The following is a 15,312-nucleotide window of genomic DNA, read 5'->3' on the forward strand; positions in this document are numbered from 1 at the left end:
CTGCCGTGCCGGCGTTGGCGTTGAGCGGCGTGGATGAGAGTCAGTTTGTTACTCGACTACTTCTACATTTCCCATTTCCCATTTCCCATTTCTCTCCCGGTCCCCTACGTCCATAGCGCCAACTTGCTGCATATACCTATACTTGCTCTCATCTTTCTCTATATCCCGCTCCCAAGGACCATATATCTCAATGGACCTGCTGTTGACCTTTCATTGTCTGTCTCATCCTGTCCTTTGACCGCCACGCCACCCGGCGCTGCAACTCACCGCTCATTAAGTTTGCTGCTACGCCTCATAGCCCATCATGAAGTTTGGTCGCAAGTAAGTGCATCCTCCTCTCACTCACACATCCTCTCACTCACACATCCTCTCACTCACACATCCTCTCACTCACACATCCTCCCCGTAACACATCCAGCCGCTGACCGCCCCCCCTCCAGCCTCCCCCGAAACCAAGTCCCCGAATGGGCATCCAGCTACATCAACTACAAAGGCCTGAAGAAGCTCATCCGAACCGTCGTCGCCGCGGAACCCGACCACGCCGATCTGGCAGGTCCGCATTCTTGAACCCACAAACTTCCCCCCAGACCCCCATCTCTGACCTTGGCAGAATTCTTCTTCTCCCTCGACCGCAACCTCGAGACCGTCGACGAGTTCTACAACCGCAAGTACAGCAAGGCGTCGCGGCGGTTGCGCCTGCTCGAGCACCGCGACCATGACGACCTCGAAGAGCTGCGCGCGGCGCTGCTGGATCTGCGCGGGCAGCTGCGGAAGCTGCAGTGGTTTGGGGAGGTGAATCGTAGGGGGTTTGTGAAGATTACGAAGAAGTTGGATAAGAAGGTGGAGAGCTCGTTTATACAGCAGTCGTATATCGCGTCGCGCGTGGATCCGAAGCAGTTTGCGACGAACCAGGCGCTGGCGGAGAGTATGAAGTCGATTAATGATTGGCTTTCTGCGCTTAATGATGCGAAGACGCCGGAGAGCAAGTCGATACACTCGGTGCATAAGCCGATGCTCAACCTGCCATCTGGGTTGCTGGAGACGGTCAAGGGAGCGGTGCGGAACGATGATGCGTCTATACTGAAGGAGACATTGGCGACCGCTGAGTTTGACGCGGGAGACCCTGCCCTGAATAGCCTCGAACTCACTCTACTTCAACGCTCCATCTCGAGCAAGTCAAAGAAATGCATTGCCTTCCTTTTAGCGGAGGTCAAGGACTTTGACGAGCCAGATGATATCAACCAGCGCAATTGCCTGCATCGTTTGGTTCTTGCTATTAACAAGACAAACAAAGACCAGGCGGCCCAGCTACTCGAGACGAATCAGTTCATCCATCCAGCTGCTCAGCCACTCCTAGGCCCACGCGCAAACAAATGCGCCGAGGCTGAAACCCCGAGTCTTGATGGCGAGACGGTTAATATGTTGTCGTACGTGCTGGAGAGGATGAAACCTTCCCAGTATAATGCGATCGCAGCTAAAGACTCTTATGGCCGACTACCGCTCCATTACGCTGCACAACTCGGCATCGTCGTCGTCTGTGAGGTCCTGATGAAATTTATGCGCGAATGGGGTTTATTTAATGTCGAGAACGGAATCGATGCGCCGGAGTGGCAAGATCATGAAGGCCTGGCGCCGCTGCATTTGAGCGTTGTCGGTGGGCATTATCTTACATCCAAAGCGCTGTTTGAAGCCGAGGGCGTAACTGGAAAGGCTGCTAGAAGCTCAAAGTCCAGCGCCGTCTTGAATCTCGCTACAAAGTCGAATTACTACAGGATTGTCCGGCTCTTGGTAGACTCTGGCGTTGATGTAAACTGGCAAGATGCCGCTGGCGAGACGGCTCTCCACGTCGCCGCCAGATTCGGCCATGTCGAGTGTGCCAAGATCCTCCTTGATGGCACTGTGGAGCAGAAGGCGGATCCTGATATCTGCGAGAAGTATTTCGAGTGGACGCCTGTGCATATCGCGGCCGTTGACGGACACCTTCCCATCGTCGAATTACTCCTCGAAGCTCATGCGGACGTCAACCGGGAGGACTCTTCTGGGTGGAATGCGCGTGAGCATGCGGCGCTGAGAGGCCATATTAATATCGCGGAGCTGCTCGCCGAATATATAACGCATGACGCGGAATCTCTTGACGGTAGCACGGGATCGAGTGGTTCGCCGCCTGGTATCGCGTCTTTGGAGGAGAGGAACCCGTCGACTACTGTCAAGGAATCGAACCCGGTTAGGGCGTTTGGTCATCGTTATTTGACGGATCAGAGTATGGTTCTCGTCAGTCTCGGGTCGATGGATATGAGGAAGCCGAATGATGCTGTGAATCTCGAGAAGATCCCTATCGCGGAAGCCCACTCCACTCAGCTGGACACCGCACTGTCGATTCTCGTCTCTGCCGTCGGTGCTGAAGGCGATCAAACAACAATCGACCTCCCAGTCCAAGAGAACATCGCCACCGAACCCTTCACCTTCCTAACCAAAGACCCCTCCAAAGTCAAGCTCCTCTTCGACCTCGTCCCCACCTACTCCGGCAACCAAAAGCACAAACTCGGCCGCGCCGTCGCCCTCCTCTCCTCCATCCGCTCCACCGTCGGCTCCCAGCGCGCCAACCTCGCCGGCGACCTCTCCGTCCCCCTCGTCGCCGCCAACACCCTCGAGGTCCTGGGGACCGTAAACTTCAACTTCCTCATCATCACGCCCTTCGCGCACCCCAACATGGAGATCACAGAGACGCAGACGTACTGGAAGAGTCTGCAGAGCCCGATGGTGATTGGGCACCGCGGGCTGGGGAAGAATCAGACGACGAATAAGTCGCTGCAGTTGGGGGAGAATACGATTCAGTCGTTTATCTCGGCGGCGAATCTGGGGGCGAATTATGTGGAGTTCGATGTCCAGCTTACGAAAGACCATGTTCCGGTCATCTATCATGATTTTTTGGTTTCGGAGACGGGGATTGATGCTCCAGTGCATACATTGACGCTCGAGCAATTCCTCCACGTTAACGACACGCCCACACTCTCGCAACCGCCCTCCCCGCTGCGGAAAGCCGATACGCCCTCCCAAGCGCTCCCCGTCCTCCCAGCGCTAACACCGCGCCCGCGCTCGCTTTCAGTGGGATACACGCCGACGGACACGAATACCCTGATGGAGGAGCGGATGAAATATACCCACGACTTCAAGGCGAACGGGTACAAGGCCAATTCACGGGGGCGGTTCATCCAGCAGCCCTTCACCACACTCGAAGAGCTCTTCCGCAAGCTCCCTGAGAAAGTCGGCTTTAATATCGAGCTCAAGTACCCGATGCTACACGAGAGCGAGGAGCACCACATGGACGCCTACGCCGTCGAACTAAACTCCTTCACCGATGCCGTGCTCTCCCAAGCCTACGAGCTCGGCGGCCAACGGCACCTAATCTTCTCCTCCTTTAACCCCGACGTCTGTCTCGTTCTCTCCTTCAAGCAGCCCAACTTCCCGATCCTCTTTCTGTCAGACGCGGGAGCCTCGCCGGTGGGCGATGTGAGGGCGAGTAGTCTGCAGGAGGCGATCCGGTTTGCGAGTCGCTGGAATCTGTTGGGGATTGTGGCGCAGGCGGCGGCGTTTTGTGCGGCGCCGAGGTTGGTGAGGGTGGTTAAGGAGCAGGGGTTGGTTTGTGTGAGTTATGGGGCGCAGAATAATGATCCGAAGATGGTGCAGGTTAGTCCCCCCCCTTCCACACTACCAACCTTAACCCCACGTCTGGATGTAGTTGAGGGGGATATAAGGAGATCAGAGGAGATGAGTCAGATGATATGAGGCTAATACGTGACAACAGCTACAAGTCAAAGAAGGCATCGATGCTGTAATCGTCGACAGCGTCCTCGCGATCCGGAAGGGTCTTCAGCAGAGCGAGGAGCTGGCTAAGGAGGCGAGCGAGGGGGTTATTGCTAAGGCTGTGCAGGCTCTGAATGGGAGTGTTTCGGTGGAATAGATTACCTACTAGCTCCTTGATAGAAGTGGTAGAAGATACGTGGCTATGGTATAACCTGGCTTATGATACATTCCTATAGGTATAGTTGGGATAAACCTCAATTTGGGGAATGATGATGGCTGGTAGTAGACAAGAGGTAGAGATGCTACAGTTACTGAATCCATTTTTATGACGTTCCTGGTAGTGAAGTCAGTTGAATAATTTCTACGATGCCTGTCCCTCATAATTCATGTTGTCCCGCCACACCCTCAAAATGACAACTAAGAGAAAGTATCATGTAAAGTTTCCATTCCACTCACTAACTCCGAGTCTACTCGCTCGGAAAACTAGGGACGAAAAGACGATAGACAGCGAGCGAGGCAATCTGATGCTTCCACATCTTGCTCAAGCAACCGGACATCCCACCCGCAAATGGCCCCCCCCCCTTTCCCATCTATCACCCACACACCCAACCTCACCCATAAACCGCACCGTCGCCTACCATTTAGTAGCGAACTACCCATCAACCTTAATCTTCCTCCCCCCCTGCACCACAACCCCCGTATCCCCAATCCGACTCATAACGCACTTCGGCTCCCTCTCCCCCGAATGCATGCTCGCCAGCGCAAACGAATCCGTATTATGCGCAAAGTGCAAAAAATACCCCTCCGGCATCTTCTTGACGGCCATGACGCCGATCGCGCCTGCAGAGTGACTGTTCTTGACGCCGGGGTGCTCCATGAAGTCGTTGAGGACGAATGATTCCATGGCGTCTTCCTCGTTGGTCTCGGTGTTGGTGCCGCCGCGGCCGCGCTTGGTGCAGAAGTACAGGCGCTCGGCGCATTTCTGAGAGGCCATCGTGGTGGCCATGTGTTCGCCGGTGCCGCTGGTGACGGCGGCGACGGTGACGTTTTCGGAGTCCTCGAAGTCGGCGGGGATGACGGCTGTGCCGACTCCGACGAGAGCGGCTGGTCCGACGCGCCCGCGATGCTTCATGCCGATGCCGCCGGAGGATGAACCGGCGGCGATGTTGCCAAAGATGTCAATGGCGATGGCGCCGACGGTATCGGTAATGCGGTCTTCGTCGATATCGGAGAGCATAAAAGCAGGGAACGGCTTGGGGGTCTCGTCTTCGAGTTCTGGCAGTGTAGCGGGCTCTTGTGTGTCATCAGAACCATCGGTGCCTTTGCGTTGCTTGCCGGTAGGAGGGCGTGTCAGTCCCGATGGTGTATCAGACTCACTTTTAGACGGTTCGTCAGCCGCATCCACATTCCTGTTTGGTTTAAGCAAAGAGGGAGTACGTGGTCCATGTCCTTCACTGGAACGGCTACCGCTGTACCTGGGGCGCTTGGCCGAGTGCATCGATGGACTAACAGGAATACGCGATTGCGTGTTTGACTCATATTGAATTTTATTGTCAGGGGTTCTTGGTGTTTTCGGGTTCGCCGAGGCTGGAATCCTGGTTGGTAGCATATCATGCTCAGGTTGGAAGACATCTTGCATCTTGTCGTCTGCAAAAGTCGACGGCGATGCTGCCTGAGGAGTACCTGGTTGGCCTTCGTTCCATGTAGCACTCATGAGAGCGTTGAAGTGATCTCTTCTTTGCTTCTCACGCACTCTTTCTTCGTATTCATGGTCAACCACTTCCTCGCCTGGGCTGCCTGGGCTGTTGGGAGTGCGGGGAAACCCAGCTTTCCTCAGGTCCTCCCGCCAGCGGATAAATCTTTCTCTGGCATTAGTAGACACGAGCGCATCGTGGTGAACTATGTCCATCCCATGCTCAAACCCAAACTCTGCTGCACCGTCAGCTATCAACAGGTTTGGTGGTACGCGTCTGAGCGACAATGGGCGGTTGGACTCTTCTAGAACGATTCGGGCGAGGTGAATAGGATTTTTGATTTCTTGTACAAATGTCAGCATGGTCATTAAGTTCACTTGGTCTTCTAAACCTACTCGCAACGGCGCCACAAGCTCCACTTCGACCCAGATGGTCAACGACTGTTGCATCGCACTCGACAATACCCTCGATTGTGAGGTTACTTCCGTATCCGGCATTGGTGATTTCTTTGTCTTCAAGGACTTTGATTGCTGCTTCGACTGCATCGACCGCAGTTCCACCTCCACGAAGAAAACGCATGGCAACTATGCATGCGCTAAAAATTTGTTAGCACGATCTGGGTATGACATCTCCCTGTCAGATGTTGTTTGTCAGAGGGAGGGGGATGTTAGTGGCATAGGTAAACTCACTCTGCACATGCACCGAGATGTATTTTCTCATTAGTTGTGCTGTGATATCCAGCACCAGCATGGACGAATATGGCTGCCACTGGAGCATGACTTTGTCGATTTAACCCCGGCCGTTTCTCCCCAGCGCCGTCCATTGCGACGCCAAGTACTGGCGTGGGGGGTGGCGCTTGGAGTCGGATATAGCCCAGAAAGCGTTGTTCTTTGTACCTTGGAAATGGCCTCGAAATAATGTGGGTTAGGCTTGTATTTGTATTCCTTACGTGGTCATGGACTTGACTTCGGATGATTCTAAAGCGGGTTCGAGCGTGGTCAAGTCTTCTGGAGAGGATGTGGCGTCTGGAAGTTGTCTCTGGTTCTTGCATAGAGTGGGCCAACGTGTGAGGTCAACAAAGGTTGTAGGAACAATTATACGCGTAATGTGGTATGAATTCTTGGTGCGTTCGGCTGAAGATCGGCTGTTTCTCCAACGCGTTGTAAAGTGGGCGAATTTGCGAGAGAACAGGTGCAATCAACATGAAGGCTGAGGAATTCTTGTCCGGTGAGTTGCCTGGCGTTCAGCTCACCGGCGACGTGTGCACTCGCCACTAAGACTGGGGTGCAGGTGGTTTGTTATGTGTGAAAGGTCGAGATTGAAGGATGGGAAAGAGTATCAAGATCAAAACAAGAAGACGACCTGGGAAATATTGCAGTATCAGCCTTCAAGTGCTTAACGGAGACGCCCAAGAACGTTCAGATACTGGCAACAAACCGGAGCTCTTTGTACAACAGACACGTCTGTTGACCGTCTCATGGAATCCGCACAGAAAAACCCAAAGCCAAGTATTCTAGGTTGAAACAGAAACCAACTGCTATACAAATGAGTGGCACGTATATGGACAAAAGATCCGTTATACAGAGTCTTTTTATGGATGGGGAGGCGAGGCGGCTTGACACACAACAGCACGGGATTTCAGGAAACTGATAATGACAGTGACAAAAAAGGGATAAAGAATGATTGGGAATGAATGGTTTCGGTGGAGATGAGATATTTGATGAAGATGAGCCAAAGAGGAGGAGGCCGAGTAGGGTGGTGAGAAGATCCCTCGCTGGGCTTCAATGGAGCACAGAAGCTGCTCAGAGAGACTTATCTACCTTACCTCCTCATCACTTACTCGCAGCTGCCATGGCGTGCAAGTATATTGACCAGTTATTGACAGATTATTGACAGAGGGCCGCTCTTTCTTATTTTGTAAACCGTGAGATGCAGCGAAACTGCCAGTCGTCCTTCCATAACTTTCTGATATAAAAATCTACGGTCACGTGATACACAGCCACCAGCCTCCAACCTCTCCAGCCTCACGCTAAATCCTTGGTGGGGCGGCTTCCGATAGGCTGCGTCGCCCACCAGCTTCCGTCGTCATCCAAACCTCGAAGGTAACAACTTCCCTGCGATGCTGACGCCGCTGCTATATATCTCTACAACAGCTTCGTCCATTTTCATTGAAGCTGTTGGTATATTGAGCGCCTGAAGAAGCCCCCCAACCCCCAAGATGGCGAACCATACCCCCGCCGTTGTCATGGACAAGTAAGCACTTTTACCCCACTCCGTCCCCAATGGACCGCCGACTGTGGCATTGTAAGACATACTGACACTATTTACAGCGGCACAGGTTTCTCGAAGCTCGGTGAGATGGAATGAAAACCCATAATTGGGACGCAACTGACCATATCTCTCTAGGGTTCGCTGGGAATGACTCGCCGTCCTTCGTATTCCCTACCGCCATCGCGACCAAGGGCGGGGCACCAGGAGCCGGAGGCACTGGATCTGGCCGCCCAGGTGTCGGAGCGAAGCCATCGTTTCTCACTGGTGGAACTGGATCAGGTGGTGGAAACCTATCTATGAAGAGAGGGACAGAGGACCTGGACTTCTTCATCGGTGACGAGGCCTTGGCAGCCGCGAATGGACCAGGTACGTTGTAGCCTATGTGTTGGAGGGGAGTGAGACTAACCCCAGTGCAGGATACGGAATTCACTATCCCATTCGCCACGGTCAAGTTGAGAACTGGGATCACATGGAGCGCTTCTGGTCGAACTCGATATTCAAATACCTGCGCGTTGAGCCAGAAGACCATCACTTCCTGCTCACCGAACCTCCGCTAAACCCACCGGAGAACCGCGAGAATACCGCCGAGATTATGTTCGAATCGTTCAACTGTGCCGGTCTATACATCGCTGTCCAAGCAGTGCTCGCCCTCGCTGCCTCGTGGACCTCCTCGAAGGTATCCGACCGGTCTCTTACCGGAACGGTTATCGACTCTGGTGATGGTGTTACCCACGTCATTCCCGTTGCTGAGGGATACGTTATCGGCTCATCCATCAAGTCCATCCCAATCGCCGGTCGTGATATTACCTACTTCGTGCAATCCCTGCTGAGAGACCGCGGCGAGGCAGACTCGAGCTTGAAGACTGCTGGAGAGATCAAGGAAGAATACTGTTACGTTTGCCCCGATATTGTTAAGGAGTTCAGCAGGTTTGATAAGGACCCCACACGTTTCGTGAAGCACCTTGTCACCCAGCCCGGCGGAAGGAAGGTCTCGGTCGACGTTGGCTACGAGCGTTTCCTGGCCCCAGAGATCTTCTTCAACCCCGAGATCTACTCCTCCGATTTCCTGACCCCCCTCCCACAAGTGGTCGACACCGTCATCCAAACCTCGCCCATTGATGTGCGTCGTGGCCTCTACAAGAACATTGTCCTATCGGGTGGATCCACTCTCTACAAAGATTTCGGTCGCCGGTTACAGCGCGACATCAAGCATCTCGTTGACGCTCGCATCCGCGCCTCGGAAGCGAAGAGCGGAGGCGCAAAGTCTGGCGGCCTGGAGGTACAGGTTATTACGCACAAGCGCCAGAGACATGGTCCATGGTTTGGTGGAAGTTTATTGGGACAGACGCCCGAGTTCAGGAGTTACTGCCACACCAAGGTATGTCTTGCTGGGTGCTATATATTCTTTCCAGATGCAGCGCTAACATTTTATAGGCGGAGTATGATGAGATAGGCCCATCCATTGTGCGGAGATTTGCTCTGTTGGGAGGTCCAGGTGGCTCATAGAGTGAGATGGGTTCGGGAGGTAGTGAGTGGGTGAGATAGGGGGGAGGAAAAGCTATAGATACTGTAGTTTCAAGCGCCATTGAAGTTGATATTGACTTATGCTACGGCTGGTGACTATCCTGCCTGAGAAAGCCTTGGACATTCCAAAAAGGCTACAGCCTCATCAGCATAACCGGACTCTGTTAGAGTGGATTCTGCTCCCAGTCTAGAGGGATGTCAGGATTGGTGGCAGAGCTAGAGTTTGATTCTGTCATTTATCCCTTATATTTGTGGCCATGGCCTGATTGAGGTCACTATGACGGAGAGTTGTCAAGGGACCCTTGCAATGGCACCGGTCCCAGGGTTTTGACAACCCCTAGTCCCCTCACATATTCTATTTAATTCGCTATAGGTTTTCACATACGATTGGAGCAAGGGAGTGAGTGAAGACGGATATCTCCTTCTTTGGTGCTTCGGGAGAAGTTATAACCTGTCACGACACCACCTACGTAATGGGGCCTGAAAGTCACCTGTTCAGGGCATTCCGTATGTTGTCATTCGGGACCATAACTTTGTTTTCCTAATGTCTGAAATAATCCCATATTATAATTTATAGCTATAGGGCAGCCTTGTATTTGCAGTTACCAAGTCGACTACGGCAATCGTGGGCAATCACAGACTATGGACAATTTACCAGATACTCAGTGGGCACAAGTTGCCCAAGGTCCCGGTGACAGTAGGCTCTACCCCCTGTTCTCTCTTCATGTCTCTCGACATGACCTTTCCTCTGTCAGAGAAAGGCGGTCATTAAGCTGTCTTAGAGGTCGAATACAAGAAGATCCCTGTCCCTATCCCCGCAGATGAAGTCCTAGTTAATATAAAATTCTCTGGGGTTTGCCATACGTGCGTCTCCTATACTCTCATCACATATCAAAGCATCACAAAGATCGTGCTAATAGAATAGCGATTTACACGCCCTGGCCGGAGACTGGCCTCTCAAAACCAAATGGCCCTTAATTGGAGGCCATGAAGGCGCCGGCGTCGTAGTCGAGCGCGGCGAACTCATCAGCGATGTCAAAATCGGAGACCATGTCGGTGTAAAATGGCTGAACGGTTCCTGTCTCTATTGTTCGTTCTGCCAGGCTCGGATGAGCCGCTATGTCCCAAAGCGATTCTGTCAGGTTACACGGTGATGGCACCTTTCAACAGTACTGTATTGCTAAGGCAGCACACGTCGCACATATCCCGCCAGGGGTCGACCTAGCATCCGTGGCACCCATTCTCTGTGCTGGCATCACGGTTTATAAGGCACTGAAGGAATCGAATGCCCGTCCTGGACAGACTGTCGCCATTGTCGGGGCAGGAGGCGGACTCGGTACGCTTGCTATCCAATTTGCGAAAGCGATGGGCGTTCGGGTGCTGGCGATTGACGGTGGCTCTGAAAAGGGAGAGCTGTGCAAGAAGCTCGGCGCGCGGACCTATATTGATTTTGAGACAGCGAAGGACATCGTAACGGATGTCAAAGCAGAAACAGACGAGCATGCTGGCCCTAACGCCGTGTTACTGATTGCACCGTTCGAGAAGCCGTTCCAGCAAGCCTGCGAGTATATACGGCCACGTGGGACGATTGTCGCGATAGGAATGCCCGCGGATGCAATCCTTCGGGCGCCTGTGTTTGAAACGGTCGTCAAGATGATCACGATTAAAGGGAGCTATGTTGGGAACAGGCGCGATACGGCGGAGGCGATCCAGTTCTTTGCGCGGGGGTTGGTTAGTGCCCCGCTTGAGCTGATGGGACTCAGTCAGTTGCAGGAGATATTCGAAAGATTACGCGCCGGGAAGGTAGCGGGGAGGATAGTAGTTGACACAAGCAAGTAGAATATTGGGGGAGGATGGGCGGTTTGATCGACGAAGCGCACGCAAGATGGCGGGAGCTAGAGTCCCAGGCGTCGTTGTGTGAGACAGGTATCATATTTTCTGACAGCTCGTGGCGGGCAAGTTTGAACACAACGGAGGAAGTAGTGACAATAGTTACTCAAAGCTTGCGAATGGCTGATATAACCTATTGTCACTCTAAGTTTTCACGGCAACTATGAATATACCAAGGCTCCGAGCACTTGAAGTTGTAATTATCACGGTTAGTTGCTCAGAGATGAAATTAACATGGGAAGTCCCAGTAGCTTCAAATTCAGTATCAGTCTCAATCAGACTCTGTACAGCACAGTAGAGTGCTCCTTGCTCCTTTGATACTTCAATCGCGTCATGTCTTTGTTGGATGTTGGCATCGACATGGAATCTCCTCATCGTCACCCCGCCAAGTGCAGCCGCTAGTGTCAAGGCGGGGTTAGATGAGCATTTGTGGTCCCTAAAACGGCTTGTGTAGTTACTGATAAGCGGTGATAGCACCAGTATATTTATGAGAATATGATCTTTATCAAACTGAATATGGTATGGTATAACTTCCTGACCCGAGCCAGGTCCGTCATCAGACTCTCAAATCTTGATCTGGGGATTATCCAACATCGTTTAACGCCATCCTTCCGCATTAAGAGATTAGTGATGGTGATGCATAATGTAGTGTCTGTTCCATATCCATTGCTGGATCTCGTCGCTGATTATCATTGATAACATAGCCAATATGACATCGCTGCCTCCCTACTGGAACCTCAGTTTAGTAATCATAGGTGCCGCCTCCTGCAACGGTGTTAGCAATCACGGTTTTATAATTTTTGCCTCGCTGTAATATTCATGACTTCTTATATGCCAAGTTGGGCTACTACTTGAAAAAGTACAGAATGATCCAAACGTAGTGCTATACCCTTCGATGTCTCTCTCGCCGTTGATGTAATGGTGGCTGCACCAGATGTGAGAATCTAGCCACCCAAGGAAAGGGATGATTTTACTAAGACAACACACTGTCTTAGGAAACAGAGCCAAAGGGTTGTAGCTTAGACTATTCCATAACGCAGCAATCAAGTGTATGATGTAGTGGAGTTGTCATACTGGCATTTGTTGCACTCAGTTTGCTATCAAACTCAAGAGCAAACTTAGAAATCTCCTCCTCAAACCTACAAGTCACTTAACATATTTTGGCTTGTCACACCAACAACAAGAGCAATACTACTCAACGATTGCTACAACCCTCTATGATTCATTACACATCATTGCTCCTTAGTTACTGGGCCGATATTACCACATAGCATATCTCTACAACCCTCTATGATTCATTACATGACATCACTCCTTAGTTACTGGGCTAATACTACACATGACATATCTCTATCAACTAGAGGCCTAGGAACATGAACAATAGCTCCAAAAGCTTCTACAACCCTCTATGATTCATTACACGTCATCGCTCCTTAGTTAACCACAAGATTGGTTAAGTTATGACATAATTTGTTATAGGGGTACTCTGACCTTGGACCTCCTTTCACTTCCTATAGGCTAGGAACCTAAGAGATGGTTCTGTGGGATTCTCTTACGTTGACTATAGTTACCAAGCCTGGTTAATCATGGAAAGTCTTGGAAAATGAGAGAACTAAACTCCTTTAGCATAAATAGGATTGCCTTTTCCTTAAGAAAGGGCAAGCAGACAATACAGTAAATTGACTATCACATACTTCCACGTCTTTTCCAAGCTTCCAAGCATTGATCTTGTTACTCCTTGTTTCTGAAAAGTCAGTGAGTTGCTAACCTCTGACTTATCCCTGAGTTCTCAGACTCAACATTTAACATTTGTTACAACTTGTCTAAACCACTCCACTACATCATACACTTGATTGCCGCGTTGTGGAATAGTCTAAGCTACAACCCTTTGGCTCTGTTTTCTAAGACAGTGTGTTGTCTTAGTAAATTCATCCCTTCCTTGGGTGGCTAGATTCTCACATCTGGTGCACCCACCATTACATTTTGCCACTAAGTGGGATATGAGGTTGGCGGTTGTGCCGCTGTCAACGAGCGCGCGAAGGGGTCACCACGCTTCCACTCCTCGTACGTTGACAAGAATCGACAGGCTGTTCTTCCCCTGGGTAACCGCTCCATCCATCGGGATTTGGATAGAGGGCCCTAGTTTTTTGGTTGCAGGATGCCTTTTAGCTGGCTCCCCTGCTGTACCACTCGGATGCACTGCGCACCCTCGCCGTTCCTTAAGAAACACTGAGCGGTGCGGTGTCCCTCCTTTCCACAATGGAAACAGAGGTTGTTGTCCCTTCGCCGCTTCTCTTCCTCATCTGAGAGACGCGAGCGCTTCACTCCCGCTCTTTCTCCGCTTCGACTTCCCTGGTGGGGGTGCGAACCCCTCTTGTGAGGATTCTCCCCCCTCTTTTCTTCCTTGTGGTCCTTCTGACCCCCCTTTTCCTGGCCCTTTGGTAGGTTGGCTTGTTCAAACTGGGAGGCGAGCGCTATAAGGGCGCTTCGCATCCGCGGAATCTTAGGATAAGTGATTACCCTCAAGCGTAGATCGGGCCGGAGCTTTGCGAGGAAGTGCTGAACTCGATGTTGTCATACTGACATTCGTTGCACTCAGTTTGCTATCAAACTCAAGAGCAAACTTAGAAATCTCCTCCTCAAACCTACAAGTCACCATACATATCTTGGCTTATCACACCAACAACAGAAGCAATACTACTCAACGATTGCTGCAAACTCTTCTACTACATCTGTTTATGCTACATACATCACGGCATATCATTTGAACACTCATTGAACAAGTTATTAAGAAAATCTCCTCCTTAAGGGGGTGGGCCAATACTACCACATGGCATATCTCTACCAACTAGAGGCCTAGGAACATGAACGATAGCTCTAGAAGCTTCTACAACCCTCTATGATTCATTACACGTCATCGCTCCTTAGTTACCCACAAGATTGGTTAAGTTATGACATAATTTATCTATAGGTACTCTGACCTTGGACCTCCTTTTCACTTCCTATAGGCTAGGAACCCAAGAGATGGTTCTATGGGATTCTCTTACGTTCACTACATGATTAGCAAGCTAGTTGTGGGTCGCACTTGATTTCTAATACATTTACCAAGCCTGGTTAGTCATGGAAAGTCATGGAAAATGAGAGAACTACACTCCTTTGGCATAAATAGGATTGCCCTTTCCTTAAGAAAGGGCAAGCAGGCAATACAGTAAATCGACTAGCACATACTTCTACGTCTTTTCCAAGCTTCCAAGCATTGATCTTGTTATTCTCTGTTTTTGAAAAGTCAGTGAGGTGCTAACCTCTGACTTACCCCTGAGTTCTCAGACTCAACATTTGTTGCAACTTGTCTAGACCACTTCACCACATCATACACCTGATTGCTGCGTTGTGGAATAGTCTAAGCTACAACCCTTTGGCTCTGTTTCCTAAGACAGTGTGTTGTCTTAGTAAATTCATCCCTTCCTTGGGTGGCTAGATTCTCATATCTGGTGCACCCACCATTACAGATGTTCTTCACTGTATGCCTTCAACTCCCCCTCTAACGTCTCGAGGTAGGTCGCAAAGGTTTGCGCAGACTGTCCGGGTCGCTGGCGCGCCTCCTCGTATTTGATCGCTGTCGAGAGGCCCCGATTAACTGGATCCTCAACGAGGTCAAGAAGGAACTTCTTGAACCCCTTCCAAGTCTTCTGGAAGTCAGGTTCCTTCTCGTGTCGAAGCCATGCGTCTCGAGGTTCGCCCTCGAGCCACATTGCCGCTAAGTTGCAGCGGAGCTCGTCTGATTTATTCAGACTTGGCTCCAACCGAAAGCTTAATTCGCAGCTTGTGACGAATTCCGAGTGCTCTCTGACCGTTCTTCCCTTGTATGGGGCGATCTGCCGGGGTCTTATGCTCTTCGGCAGTCCCCCGTAAGAGACGGAGCTGGATGATGCGACACTTTGGTCGTCGACGGGGAGGCCTGGCGATAGAACTTCCGCAACGTCCCCGTCTTCCAACCGCTTCCTTAGCCGCTCAATTCGCTCGGCCGCCTCCTTGAGCTGGAGCTTCGCGAGGAGTTCTTCCTCGATGGCCTGGGCAGTTGCTAGCTGGGCCTCGATCCCTTGCTGACTTTCAGCTGGCGGCAGAGACG

At 51.4% G+C, this 15,312-nt stretch overlaps 4 protein-coding genes across 4 annotated transcripts; 3 read left to right on the top strand and 1 right to left on the bottom strand.

The window, feature by feature from the left end:
- The first annotated feature begins 65 nt into the window (after positions 1-65).
- GDE1 (Glycerophosphocholine phosphodiesterase) lies at positions 66-4,172 on the top strand. Its single transcript, XM_024472178.1, has 4 exons — positions 66-321; positions 441-553; positions 611-3,687; positions 3,806-4,172. Exons 1-4 carry the CDS (start codon positions 305-307, stop codon positions 3,959-3,961), a joined length of 3,363 nt encoding a protein of 1,120 aa, XP_024320174.1. The 5' UTR covers positions 66-304; the 3' UTR covers positions 3,962-4,172.
- A 246-nt stretch (positions 4,173-4,418) lies between these two features.
- Positions 4,419-7,425, bottom strand: VC83_08633 (uncharacterized protein). The gene is made up of 4 exons (XM_024472179.1): positions 6,936-7,425; positions 6,188-6,860; positions 5,894-6,093; positions 4,419-5,841 (listed from the first exon to the last, which is right to left on the bottom strand). Exons 2-4 carry the CDS (start codon positions 6,547-6,549, stop codon positions 4,457-4,459), a joined length of 1,947 nt encoding a protein of 648 aa, XP_024320175.1. The 5' UTR covers positions 6,550-6,860; positions 6,936-7,425; the 3' UTR covers positions 4,419-4,456.
- A 168-nt stretch (positions 7,426-7,593) lies between these two features.
- ARP3 (actin- protein) lies at positions 7,594-10,374 on the top strand. Its single transcript, XM_024472180.1, has 5 exons — positions 7,594-7,751; positions 7,829-7,851; positions 7,905-8,135; positions 8,186-9,147; positions 9,204-10,374. The coding sequence occupies exons 1-5, from the start codon at positions 7,717-7,719 to the stop codon at positions 9,273-9,275; spliced, it is 1,323 nt and encodes a 440-aa protein (XP_024320172.1). The 5' UTR covers positions 7,594-7,716; the 3' UTR covers positions 9,276-10,374.
- On the top strand, positions 10,375-11,342 carry ADH1 (Alcohol dehydrogenase). Its single transcript, XM_024472181.1, has one exon. It carries the CDS (start codon positions 10,413-10,415, stop codon positions 11,130-11,132), a length of 720 nt encoding a protein of 239 aa, XP_024320173.1. The 5' UTR covers positions 10,375-10,412; the 3' UTR covers positions 11,133-11,342.
- The last annotated feature ends 3,970 nt before the right edge of the window (positions 11,343-15,312 follow it).

Source organism: Pseudogymnoascus destructans, assembly GCF_001641265.1.
Source record: "Pseudogymnoascus destructans isolate 20631-21 unplaced genomic scaffold scaffold_29, whole genome shotgun sequence".
NCBI lineage: Eukaryota > Fungi > Ascomycota > Leotiomycetes > Thelebolales > Thelebolaceae > Pseudogymnoascus > Pseudogymnoascus destructans.